The sequence below is a fragment of the Lithobates pipiens genome, unplaced genomic scaffold (assembly GCF_037356315.1).
Source record: "Lithobates pipiens isolate NorthernLeopardFrog02 unplaced genomic scaffold, aLitPip1_a1.2 Scaffold_30, whole genome shotgun sequence".
Taxonomy (NCBI): domain Eukaryota; kingdom Metazoa; phylum Chordata; class Amphibia; order Anura; family Ranidae; genus Lithobates; species Lithobates pipiens.
Genome location: NW_027507791.1, coordinates 131,495,979 through 131,509,996, shown reverse-complemented (window position 1 = coordinate 131,509,996; position 14,018 = coordinate 131,495,979). Strand labels below are relative to the sequence as shown.

General features: G+C 43.5%; 1 protein-coding gene across 11 annotated transcripts in view; it reads left to right on the top strand.

Annotated features, from left to right (window-relative positions):
• Positions 1-14,018, top strand: part of CCDC9B (coiled-coil domain containing 9B) — a 354,785-nt gene that overhangs the window by 336,961 nt on the left and 3,806 nt on the right. For 10 of the 11 annotated variants that reach the window (XR_013264897.1, XR_013264895.1, XR_013264896.1 and 7 more), the window contains one exon: positions 6,929-7,016. The exons of the other annotated variant lie outside the window; for it this stretch is intronic. Coding sequence is in view for 7 of the 10 variants with exons in the window: in XM_077464872.1 (XP_077320998.1) it covers positions 6,929-7,016 (88 nt within the window). In the remaining 3 variants the exon portion in view is untranslated. The remainder of the gene's footprint in view (positions 1-6,928; positions 7,017-14,018) is intronic. 11 annotated transcript variants of the gene reach the window in all.

Genomic DNA, 14,018 nt, shown 5'->3' with positions numbered 1-14,018 from the left:
GTTTGCCTTGTTGTACCCCCAGTCGTGCGCTACTTTATGCTAAGATCCCTTTCACACTGGTGGCACGTTCGCGGTAAAGCGTCTCTCTTTTTACCAGCACTTTGCCGCTGTTTAATCAGCGCTTTTGCTATGCTTTTCGGCCGCTAGCGGGTTGCTTTTAACCCCAAAATAAGGCTAAAAACTCCCTTGTTGTTGTGCTTCAGAAGTGCAATGGGCAGGAGCATTTTGGGAGACGCTGTATACAGCGCCTCCCAAACCGCCCCAAAGATGCTGCTTGCAGGACTTTCCGAACGTCCCGCAAGCGCACTGCCGGGTGTGAAAGCACCCATTGCAGAGAATGGGAAGCAGTTTTCAGGCGCTTTATAGGCGCTATTTCTAGCAATAAAACGCCTGAAAACTGCCTCAGTGTGAAATGGGTCCAATAGCAGCGGACAGCTGTACACAGCTTCAGGACATCACGGGCACCAAAAAGAAATAGGGTACTATGCTGCATGGGCTATTGTGCACAAATGCATAAAGCCTTATTACAGTGCCTTGCAAATGTATTCATAACCCTCCCCCCCCCCCCCCCCCCCCGGCTTTTTACCTATTTTGTTACATTACAGCCTTTAGTTCAATGTTTTTTATATGTGATGGATCAGAACACACTAGTCGAAGTTGGTGAAATTTGAAAAATATATACATAAAACTATTTCTCAGAAATAAAAAAATCTGATAATTTCCATGTGTGTATTCACCCCCTTTGTTATGAAACCCATAAAAAGCTCTGGTGCAACCAATTGCCTTCAAAAGTCACATAATTAGTGAAATTATGTCCACCTGTGTGCAATCTAAGTGTGACATGATCTGTTATTACATATACACACACCTTTTTGAAAGGCTCCAGTGGCTGCAACCCCTAAGCACGAGGCACCACTACGCAAACACTGCCATGGAGACCGAGGAACTCTCCAAACAAGTAAGGGAAAATGTTGTTGAGAAGTACCAGTCAGGGTTAGGTTATAAAAAAAAAAATATCCAAACCTTTGATGATCCTTGGAGCACCATCAAATCTATCATAACCAAATGGAAAGAACATGGCACAACAGCAAACCTGCCAAGAGACGGTTACACACCAAAACTCACGGACCGGGTAAGGAGGGCATTAATCAGAGAGTAATATGAGAAATAATACAGCGCTTAACAAAAGTGTCCATATAAGTGAAACAATTTCTGCAGTTTTTATACTATTTCCAATGCCTGCTTTTGACTTACGTTTGTAAGTATGCCCTTGTATGTGCAATAAATCCCTTTTCATAGCATACTTCACTATTGGTCCCTTTTCTTTTCTCCATGGGTACCTGTTTTCTCTCATGATTGAGAATTAATTTGGAAGGATCGTTTATTTCCTAATTTTCATCAGCCAATCCTGCCATCCAGTAATTTCCGGTGGATAGTGCTACAAGTCTATTTTGACTCCCAGACTGCAAAGCTGGGTGTCATCGTGATCCGGTGAGTCGGGACACATGTGGGGTTGTTTTGTCACGCCTGAACTTGTCTGCGATGTTCTGCATTACATCTTTGTCGTCTAGATGTGGAATATCCCCTGCAACTTTACACTTTGGATGTGAAGAACCTATTTAGTTGTTTATCTCTTCCATGGTTCACATGGACTTTTGTTACATATTATATATCATTGCTTATTTGTTTTCACTTATATGGACACATGTTTGATAAGCGCTGTATTATTTCTCTTATTATGTTCAAGTGTGTAGCACTTTGTGTATAGCAGCTTCATTCACATTTGATTTTGTTTTTCCTCAGCGCGAGTTATATATTTAGATTTATTTTTCACAATTAATCAGAGAGGGCAGCACAAAGACCTAAGGTAACCCTGAAGGAGCTGCAGAGACTGAAGTATCTGTACATAGGACAATAATAAGCCGTACGCTCCATAGATTTGGGCTTTATGGCAGAGTAGCCAGAAGAAAGCCATTACTTTCAGCAAAAAACAAAATGGCACGTTTGGGGTTTGCAAATAGGCATGTGGGAGACTCCCAAAATGTATGGAGGAAGGTGCTCTGGTCTGATGAGTCTAAAATTTAACTTTTTGGCCATCAAAGAAAACACTATTTCTGGCTCAAACCCAACACATCCCCACAATCATTCTTGGGGACTTCAACATCCCTATTAATTCTAACACCTCTGCTCCTTCCAAACTTCTCAGCCTAACCTCCTCCTTTGACCTGAAACAGTGGATACATGATCCTACTCACTCCGAAGGCAATATCCTTGACCTTGTTTTCTCTCACCTTTGTACTCCATGCAACCTCTCTAACTATCCATTCCCTCTCTCTGATCACCACCTTATTAGTTTCACTCTCTCCCTCTCCTTCACCTCCTCTCCCGCCAACCGCATTAAAGTTACCCGCAGAAACCTACGTCATCTCAAGCCTTCTCTTCTCTACTCTGCTATTGACAACCTCTACGACAAAATCTCACCCCTATCCTGCACCAACCTAGCCACTTCTGTCTACAACACTTCACTTCTGGCCTCTCTGGACTCACTGGCCCCCCTCACTACACACAGAATTAAGCGCCGACCCCTTCAACCTTGGCAAACAGATGCCACTAGAAGTCTGAAAAAACTTAGTCGTGCTCATGAGCGCCTGTGGCGCAAGACCAAGTCTCAGAGAGATTTCAACCAATATAAATCTGCCCTCCAAAATTACAATTCTAGCCTCCTCTCTGCCAAGCAGAACTATTTTATCACTCTCATCAGCAACCTATCATCCCGTCCCCGTCAACTCTTCTCTACTTTCAACTCTCTACTTCGTCCTCCACCACTTCCACCCGCCAACTCACTCACCGCCCAGGAGATTGCTAATCACTTCAAACAGAAGATTGATACAATTCGCGTGGAGATTTCTACTGTTCTGATACCCTCCACGCTTTACACATCATGCCCACAGGCACAATCATTACTTCCCTCCTTTAACCCCACCACTATAGACGAAGTTGCTAAACTACTTGGTAATGTCCACCTTACCACCTGCCCTCTAGATCCTGTTCCCTCACAAATGCTGCGTTCACCGTCTGACTCTATGCTACACTCTCTAACTCACATCTCCAATCTCTCCCTCTCTTCTGGCATCTTCCCCAACTCTCTAAAACATGCACTTGTCAAACCCATACTTAAAAAACCCTCACTGGACCCATCCAATCCTAACAACCTACGCCCCATCTCCTTGCTCCCCTTTTTATCCAAACTACTCGAACGTCTGGTCTACAACCGACTGAGTGACCACCTCGCTGATAATAGCCTTCTTGATCCCCTTCAGTCTGGATTTCGTCCTCAACACTCCACAGAAACTGCTCTCCTAAAACTAACAAACGATCTACTAACGGCCAAAACCAAACGACATTATTCTGTACTCCTCCTCCTGGACCTCTCTGCTGCCTTTGATACGGTTGACCACCCCCTCCTTCTCAAAAAACTCCACACCTTTGGTCTCCGTGACCTTACTCTACGATGGTTCTCTTCCTACTTATCCAACCGCACCTTTAGCGTTTCTTACAACTCTACTTCCTCCTCTCCTCTTCCTTTCTCTGTTGGGGTCCCCCAAGGGTCTGTTCTTGGACCACTCCTATTTTCAATCTATACCTCCTCCCTGGGTCAACTGATAGCCTCCCACGGCTTCCAATACCACCTCTATGCTGACGACACCCAGATCTATTTCTCTACCCCTCAGCTCACTCCCTCTGTCTCCTCACGTATAACTAATTTACTATCAGATATATCAGTCTGGATGTCACATCACTTCCTCAAAATCAATCTATCCAAAACCGAACTTATAATTTTTCCTCCCCCATATGCCCCTTCCCCTGATCTCACTGTCAAAATTGATGGCACAACCATAAGCCCATCCCCACATGCCAAGGTTCTAGGTGTAGTCCTGGACTCTGAACTCTCCTTCAAGCAACACATCCAATCACTGTCCAAATCCTGCCGCCTCAACCTCCGCAACATCTCCAAAATACGCCCCTTTCTAACCAATGAGACAACAAAGCTCTTAATTCACTCGCTGGTCATCTCCCGCCTCGACTACTGCAACTCCCTTCTCATTGGCTTACCTCTACATAGTCTATCACCTCTTCAATCCATTATGAATGCCGCTGCCAGACTCATCCACCTTACCAATCGCTCGGTGTCTGCTACTCCTCTCTGTCAATCCCTCCACTGGCTTCCGCTCAGCCAAAGAATTAAATTCAAAATACTAACCATTACATACAAAGCCATCCACAACTCTGCCCCCAGCTACATCACTAGCTTAGTCTCTAAATACCAACCTACTCGTCCTCTTCGTTCCTCTCAAGACCTCCTGCTCTCTAGCTCCCTCATCACCTCCTCCCATACTCGCCTCCAGGACTTTTCCAAAGCCTCCCCAATCCTATGGAATGCCCTACCCCAATCTGTCCGCTTATCTCCTACTTTATTAGCTTTTAGACGATCCCTGAAAACACTTCTCTTCAGAGAAGCCTACCCTACCCACACCTAACTGTATTTTCATTTTCTCCATCAGCTCATCCCCCACAGTTATTACCTTTTTGTTTCAACTTGACCCTCCCTTCTAGATTGTAAGCTCTAACGAGCAGGGCCCTCTGATCCCTCCTGTATTGATTTGTATTGTAAGTGTACTGTCTGCCCTCATATTGTAAAGCGCTGCGCAAACTGTTGGCGCTATATAAATCCTGAATAATAATAATAATAACACATCACTCAAAGAACAGCATCCTCACAGTGAAACATGGTGGTAGCAGCAACATGCTGTTAGAATGTTTTTCAGAAGTCGGGACTGGGAAACTGGTCAGCGTTAAGGGAAAGATGGATGGTGCTAAATACAGGGAAAAACCTATACAACTCTGTGATTTGAGGCTAGGACAGAGGTTTGCCTTCCAGCAGGACAATGACTCAAACTCACTGCTAAAGCAATGCTTGAGTGGTTTAAGGGGAAACATGTAAATGTGTTGGAATGGTCTATTCAAAACCCAGACCTCAATCCAATAGAAAATCAGACTTAAAGATTTCTGCTCACTAGCGCAAACTATCCAACTTGAAGGAGCTGGAGCAGTTGCAAGGAGGAATGGCCAAAAAACCCAGTGGTAAGATGTGGCAAGCTCATAAGCTCTCCAAAGCGACTTGGAGCTGTGATAGCTGCAAAAGGCTCTATAAAGTATTGACTTTAGGGGGGTGAATAGTTATACACATTGACTTTTTCTGTTATTTTGTCCTATTTGTTGTTTGCTTCACAATAAAAAAAAAAACCTTTTTAAAGTTGTGGGCATGTTCCGTAAATTAAATGATGAAAATCCTCAAACAATCCATGTTAATTTCAGGTTGTGAGGCAACAAAACATGAAAAATGCCAAGGAGGGTGAATACTTTTGCAAGGCACTATATTTAGCTATAAAAAAAAATAAAAGGAAACTTGTCAAAGGAGAAATAAGTGGGCTTCCTCTGTTGTGTTTTTTTTTCCATTCAGGATTTAGCTAAGTTAACAGCACAGTGGCTACGTGATCAGCACTTCTGCCTAGCAGCACTAGGGTCTCTGATTCAAATCCTAACTACGGCACTACCTGCATGGAGTTTGCATGTTCTCTCTGTGCCTGCATGGGTTCCCTCCAGGTACTCCAGTTTCCCCCCACACTCCAAAGACATGCTGGTAGGTTAGTTGGACGTTGTCTAAGTTGGCCCTAGTATATGTATGAATGTGAGTTAGGAACCTTAAATTGTAAGCTCCTATATATATGTGTGTGTGTGTGTGTGTGTGTTATATATAATTCAAAACGCTAACCATAACATACAAAGCCATCCCTAACATCGCCCCCATCTACATCACCAACCTCATCTGCAGATATCGCCCAAATCGTCCCTTCCGCTCCTCCCCGGACCTCTTGCTTTCTAGCTCCCTTGTTACCTCCTCTCATGATCGCCTTCAAGACTTCTCCAGAGCCTCTCCCATCCTCTGGAACTCCCTGTCCCAGTCTGTCTGATCTTTCCCTACCCTGTACACCTTTAGGAGATCCCTGAAAACTCATTTATTCAGGGAAGCCTATCCCACATCCACCCAACTGTCCCCGAGCCACCCCCATCAAATCATTCTCTGCAGCTATTCCCTTTTGTACCACCCCCTCCCTTTAGAATGTAATTTCTATGAGCAGGGCCCTCCTGTACCTTTTGTATTTTACTGTAATTGTGTTGTCCCCCCTATACATTGTAATGAGCTGCGTAAACTTTTGGCGCTATATAAATCATGTATAATAATGAAATAATAATATATGTGCAAAGCACTGTGTAAAGTGCTGGCGCTATATAAGAACCTGTAATAAATAAATAAAAATAAACTTGCTGTATACTTGTTTTAGGTCTGTGGGTCTGAAGTACTGAAACCAAAGATAGACAATTAACACTTCCCCATTACAGATGTCCTGAAAGAATAAATATTGAAAAAATTTAGTTTTCTGATAACAGTATTTGTGGATACAATATTGACTTCTGAAATACAACAATTATTAATAAACTGAATGGCATCGTCACCAAACCGTTTCAGGTTTGTTTTTGTGATAGCTGTCCTTTTAAGACTGAATATTTTTCACATTCTTAGATAAGCCCAAATTTAGATTGTATTTCTTAATCTTCCTTCCACCAAAACTACAATCTATTCTCCACAGAAAAAACAATCGCAGTAAATAATGTTTGCAAATATCAACCAATCTCTGCTGCTGCTGCTGCTGTGTATGTAATGATCAGTGCAGGCTAATGACCAGTGCTCGTGTTTTTGTGCCGAATTTGACATCATTCCGTAGTAATTCCACTCCATATGACTAGTGTTATTAATCTACTTCTTGGCTTTTTTGTCTCAGAAATAATTTTCTTTCACATTTCCTAGGGCTTGGAAAACCAGGTAATATCGAAAAGATACAGACAAAAAGTAGTCAAGCAAAAGGAAAGGATCGCCTTACTGGCAGAGCCCAAAGGTAACTTTGTTCCATATCTTTTATAGTCCAGTTTTCCAAGGGCCTATTCCTAAAAGTTAGAAATCAGAAACTCTAGCTTGTTGCATGTTTCTAAATCTAGCCATATTCTGGGTCATTTAAAAAAAAAAAAAGCTGAAGGTATTCATTTCTTATGCTGTACACTTCCATTTAATGCAGTTTTACTGAAAAATCTCTTCTGTGATGGTTATAAATATATTTTTTTATTCGTTATTGATTTGGGCATGCTGTATTGCTTTCAAAGTAACACAAATTAAGAAAATATCATTGTAACATAATGGACTTTTAAAGTGGTTTTAAACCTTTACTTATACGATGAGGGGGAAAAAGTATTTGATCCCCTGCTGATTTTGTACGTTTGCCCACTTACAAAGAAATTATCAGTCTATCATTTTAATGGTAGGTTTATTTTAACACTGAGAGACAAAATAACAAATCTTGTCCAAGTCATTAAGATTTCAAGGCTGACGTTTGGTAACTCAAACCTTCATCTCCCTCAACATATTTTCTATGGGATTAAGGTCTGAAGACTGGCTAGCCCACTCCAGGACCTTAATATGCTTCGTTTGGAGCCACTCCTTTATTGCCTTGGCCATGTGTTTTTGAGTCATTGTCATGCTGGAATACCCATCCATGACCCATTGTCAATACCCTGGCTGAGGGAAGGAGGTTTTCACCCAAGATTTGACGATACATGGCCCTGTTGTTAGAATATTATTCCAAATTCATAATTCGGTACTTACCGTATATACTCGAGTATAAGCCGAGATTTTCAGCCTCTTTTTTGAGGCTGAAAGTGCCCCCCTCGGCTTATACTCGAGTCATCGCTGTCTGCCCGCTCGATCAGCGTGTCGAGCAGACAGACAGCGGCCATTCTGATTCAAAAGCCGCGCCTCCGGCTCCGCCTTCGCCTGTGATAGGCGGAACACTGAATTTCCCAGCAGCCTGTGTTCCGCCTATCACGGGCATCCGCTCATCCTCGTACTACGGACGAGGATGATACGACGTCCGTGATAGGCGGAACACAGGCTGCTGGGAAATTCAGTGTTCCGCCTATCACAGGCGAAGGAGGAGGCGCGGCTTTTGAATTTTACAATGGCCGCCGACGAAGAGGGCACGGGACGGAGGCAAGGCAACGCACGGCACGGGACAGGACGGGACGGGACGGGACGAAGGCAAGGCACGACACGGGACGGAGGCTCGGGACAAAGGTAGGCTGGACACACACACACACACACACACACACACACACACACACACACACACACACACACACACACACACGGAGACACACACACACGGATGGATGGATGGATGGAGACACACACACAGGGATGGATGGATGGATGGATACACACACACACAGGGATGGATGGATGGATGGAGACACACACACACAGGGATGGATGGATGGATGGATGGAGACACACACACACAGGGATGGATGGATGGATGGATGGAGACACACACACACAGGGATAGATGGATGGATGGACACACACAGGGATGGATGGACGGACACACAGGGATGGACGGACACACAGGGATGGACGGACACACACACAGGGATGGACAGGCATGTCTCACCCTCGGCTTATACACGAGTCAATAAGTTTGCCAGTTTTTTTGGGGGTAAATTGGGGGCCTCGGCTTATATTCGGGTCGGCCTATACTCGAGTATATACGGTATATGTGTTGTATTATATTCATGGCAAGCCACACTCTATATTGAGACCTAATGGATTATAACATTTGAGATCGAATATCCATCGCGCCTCAAGAAGTGGAATGTTTCTATATGCATTTGTACCTCTCCAATGAGAGTTATGTTTATCAATTGCCATAAGCATTGTGCCAGCAGGATTTTTCTTATATGGCATGGCGCATAATGTTTATCTTCACTGTGTCCCTGAAATCCATGTCTTATATTGCCTGTATGGTACTCAAATCTGACATGTTATTCTCTTGTGGTCTGGCCCACATATCAAAGCCCACATGGGCATTGGAGCACACCCATACCTTTGATAGTATTAAGAAACATTTGGGGAAGGGGATTTTTTTTTTTACTTACCAGAAACGTCCTGTTGCTATGTAGTGGCTCCTAATCTGGCACTTCCTTGTCTGCAAAGCTGCTCGTCACTTCCTCCCTCACTTGTGGGAGGAAGGTCCCGCCCCGTTCTTATGGCAACCGCCTTAAATCGCATCATTTTCTGTCAGGAAATAAAGTGATTTTTGCTCACAGTACTTCCCACTGACTCCTGGGAAATTATGACTCACATTTCCCAGGAGTCGGTGAGCAGTACTGTGAGCAAAAATCGTCTTATTTCGCCTGATGTCTGTGTGATGTGAATTCAGCCATACAGTTTGTATGGCTAAAAACGCACGGTATTCGCAGAAAAATGGCGCAGGACCCTTTTTCTTTTTTTTTTCTATGCTGGAATCGGGTCTGAACACCCATGCGATCCAATTTCACAGTTCGCACTGCCTTCTGCGAACCCATTTGGGGGTATCATTAACTTCACATTGACACCCACAGCAGTTTGCAGATGTCGGTGTGAACTGCCTGTGAGTCAGATGCAATGCAGAACCTGCACAGAAATTGGGCTGGCCCTCACTTGGTCAAAGCAAATACTTGATTGTATCATTGATTTTAACAATTTATTTTATTCTTTATAAGCAATTACTCCATTGGACGTACTAGCATACATGCTGACACACATTTTCTGTGCCTTTGTGGATACTCTGTAATGTATATTGACTTTATTTTTACCTCCTCCCAGAGCTTTGCTGCCATTGAGCAGCATTATGATATTGTAGGACAGGTTATATATTACAGTTGTTTTGGGGATCTAATGGAATGGAATGTTTCAGATTCAATAGGAACAACAATAATAAAATGACCAGCGAAAACTAAAAATCGAAATCAATTATAAATGACAGCATGAAATAGAAAACTGTGTGCTCTAAATACAATAAAGCCACTTTACTGCCTATTTTAACTAGTTAAGGACCAGAGGGATTTGCCCCTTAATGACTAGGCCATTTTTTGTGATACGGCACTGCGTTGCGTTTACTGACAATTGCGCGGTCATGCAGCAGTGTACCCAAACAAAATTGACATCCTTTTTTTCCCACAAATGAGGTTTCTTTTGGTGGTATTTGATCACCTCTGCAGTTTCAATTTTTTGCGCTATAAACAAAAAAAGTGAAAATCTTGAGAAAAAAAAAACATTTGTTACTTTCTGCTATAATAAATATCCAAAACCATATATATATAAAACAACAAATTGCTTCATCAGTTTAGGCTGATATATATTCTTCTACATATTTTTGTTCAAAAAAAAATTGCAATAGGCATATATTAATTGGTTGCGCAAAAGTTATCACGTCTACATTCTATGGGATAGATTTAGGGACTTATACTTATTTTTTTATTGTTTTTATTAGTAATGGTGGTGTACTGCGATTTTTAGTGGGACTGCAACATTGTGGCAGACAAATCTGACCCCAAATTACATTTTTTGGGGACCAGTGAAATTATTACATGGTTCAGTGCTATAAAAATGCACTGATCAATGTAAAAATGACACTGATAGGGAAGGGGTTAACTGTGTTCCCTGGGTGTGTTCTAACTGTAGGGGGATGGGCTGCCTGGAACATGACAGAGATCACTGTTCCTGATGACTGGAAACAGTAGATCTCTGTCAAGTAATCTGTCAGAATGGGGATCCGCCTTGTTTACAAAGACAGATCCCCATTCTGCCTCTGTACTAATCGATCGTGGGTCGCTGGTGGACATCTAGTCTGCCCGACCCGCGGGCACACTCCCACAGCAGGTGCAAGCCTGCCCGCAACTGCGCCTGTTAAAGCTGGTGTACAATGATGGTGATTCGCCCAGGCGAGCCAAGCTGCCGCAGTACAATTGTGACGGCTGGTCTTAAAGTGGTTGAATGATCTTTATTGTTTTTAAAGCAGCATTAAACCCAAAAGTAAACCTTTATAATATTTTGGCTTACCAATTCATGGATCTAATGGCTGCATTTGTTTTCTTTTTTTAGCTTTCTTATTTTCATCTGGTGATCTGACCAGTAAGTCACTTATTTTTCAACAGAATAAGCTGTCCTGCAGATGTAGCAGTTAGAGGGATGAGACAAACCATTTAACACTGACAGGGGTGCTCACAAGGATCAGCTTTTCGTTATATAAAATCTTTATCCCAGAAACAAACTGTAGCTGTAACTGCTTATAAAATGTGAGCTGAAGTTTGACTTAATGTTTTTTACTGTATTTGTAAATCTGCTAGTATATCTAGCACTCTCCTTCCCCCAGACTGACAACTCTTCTGTCCAAAGGTGCCTTTGTGCTCCTTCGTTCAGAAGGTAGACACCCTAATACAGGAGATTTGTTAATGGCCAGATCAGCAGGTGAAAACAGAGGGGGAAAAGCCTAAAATTGCAGCCAAAATAAAAAATGCAGCCACCACATCTAATTTATAAGCTTGCTAATACTTGTGTTATGTTTTTAGTTTTGGATTTACTATCGCTTTAAGATATAAAATGCCAGTTGTTACATTGTTGTCAGCTCTTAAAAAAAAAAAAAAATTCAGATTTAGGCTCAGTTCACATATATGCGAATTGGATGTGTTTTGAACTGCATCCGATTCACATGGCATGTTAACCAAACCGGCTTGGAGTTCACATGTATGTGCCGGCTGCAGTCTGTTTTTAAATATTTTTTGTCTGGTTCGGGTGCAATTTTAAGTAAAAATTTGCACCTGAACTGGTAAACGAAATTGCACCAGACTCCTTTTAAAATCACACTGAAAAGTGATCGGACATATGTGAACCCATCCTTAGAGCTTATAGGAGGAGAAATCTGCCTGTCAGCAGGAGTCTTAATAAGTACTATAGCTTACAACAATCAGTGATTCATTAACATTTCTGTAGCCTGGCTCCAGTAAGTTGCTGAACTGATATTTCCACTGCAGATATAGCTCAGGATATTTAATTGTAGCACTAACCCCTGAAGGAGCTGCTGGTTAGATTTGGACTTACCGTTACCTTCTGTCTTCCTTGTTGCACGTCTAGTGGTGTCCCGTGGTAGATGGCCCAGTAACTCAAGAGACAACAGATCCACTTGAATGGATTTTTTTTGCAAATGTAGACAATGAATAGTCTCTTAAATTGGGATCAGAGGGTTGGAAAGGGAATTTAGGTACTCTTATGCCGCGTACACACAATCAAACTATCTGGCTGAAAAGTCCGGCGGACCAGAGTCCGTCGGACAATCCGCCCGTGTGTGGTCTCCGGCGGACTTTTTTTTACCCAAACACGGCCATGTTACATAGTTACATAGTTAGTCAGGTTGAAAAAAGACACAAGTCCATCCAGTTCAACCTTAAAAACAAATACCGTATATACTCGAGTATAAGCCGAGATTTTCAGCCTCTTTTTTGAGGCTGAAAGTGCCCCCCTCGGCTTATACTCGAGTCATCGCTGTCTGCCCGCTCGATCAGCGTGTCGAGCAGACAGACAGCGGCCATTCTGATTCAAAAGCCGCGCCTCCGGCTCCGCCTTCGCCTGTGATAGGCGGAACACTGAATTTCCCAGCAGCCTGTGTTCCGCCTATCACGGGCATCCGCTCATCCTCGTACTACGGACGAGGATGATACGACGTCCGTGATAGGCGGAACACAGGCTGCTGGGAAATTCAGTGTTCCGCCTATCACAGGCGAAGGAGGAGGCGCGGCTTTTGAATTTTACAATGGCCGCCGACGAAGAGGGCACGGGACGGAGGCAAGGCAACGCACGGGACGGGACGGGACGAAGGCAAGGCACGACACGGGACGGAGGCTCGGGACAAAGGTAGGCTGGACACACACACACACACACACACACACACACACACACACACACACACACACACACACATGGAGACACACACACACGGATGGATGGATGGATGGAGACACACACACAGGGATGGATGGATGGATGGATACACACACACACAGGGATGGATGGATGGATGGAGACACACACACACAGGGATGGATGGATGGATGGATGGAGACACACACACACAGGGATGGATGGATGGATGGATGGATGGAGACACACACACACAGGGATGGATGGATGGATGGACACACACACACACAGGGATGGATGGACGGACACACAGGGATGGACGGACACACAGGGATGGACGGACACACACACAGGGATGGACAGGCATGTCTCACCCTCGGCTTATACACGAGTCAATAAGTTTGCCAGTTTTTTTGGGGGTAAATTGGGGGCCTCGGCTTATATTCGGGTCGGCCTATACTCGAGTATATACGGTAAATAAAATAAAAAATAATCGTACAATCCAAATACCCAATTTTATGCCCACAATTGATCCAGAGGAAGGCGGAAAAAAAAACCCCAGCAGAGCATGCTCCAATTTGCTACAGCAGGGGAAAACAATTCCTTCCTGATCCCCCAAGAGGCGATCAGATTTTCCCTGGATCAACTTTACCTATGTTAGTACCCAGTTATATTATGTACATTCAGGAAAGTATCCAGGCCTTTTTTAAAGCAATCTACTGAGCTGGCCAGAACCACCTCTGGCGGGAGTCTATTCCACATTTTCACAGCTCTAACTGTGAAGAAACCTTTCCATACTTGAAGATGAAATCTCTTTTCCTCTAGACGTAAAGAGTGCCCCCTTGTCCTCTGGGTTGACCGTACAGAGAACAACTCAACACCAAGTTCACTATATGGACCCCTAATATATTTGAACATGTTGATCATATCCCCCCTTATTCTCCTCTTATCAAGAGTGAATAAATTCAGTTCCTCTAATCTTTCCTCATAGCTGAGTTCCTTCATGCCTCTTATCAGTTTGGTTGCCCTTCTCTGCACTTTCTCCAGTTCCCCGATATCCTTTTTGAGAACTGGTGCCCAAAACTGAACTGCATATTCCAGGTAAGGTCTTACT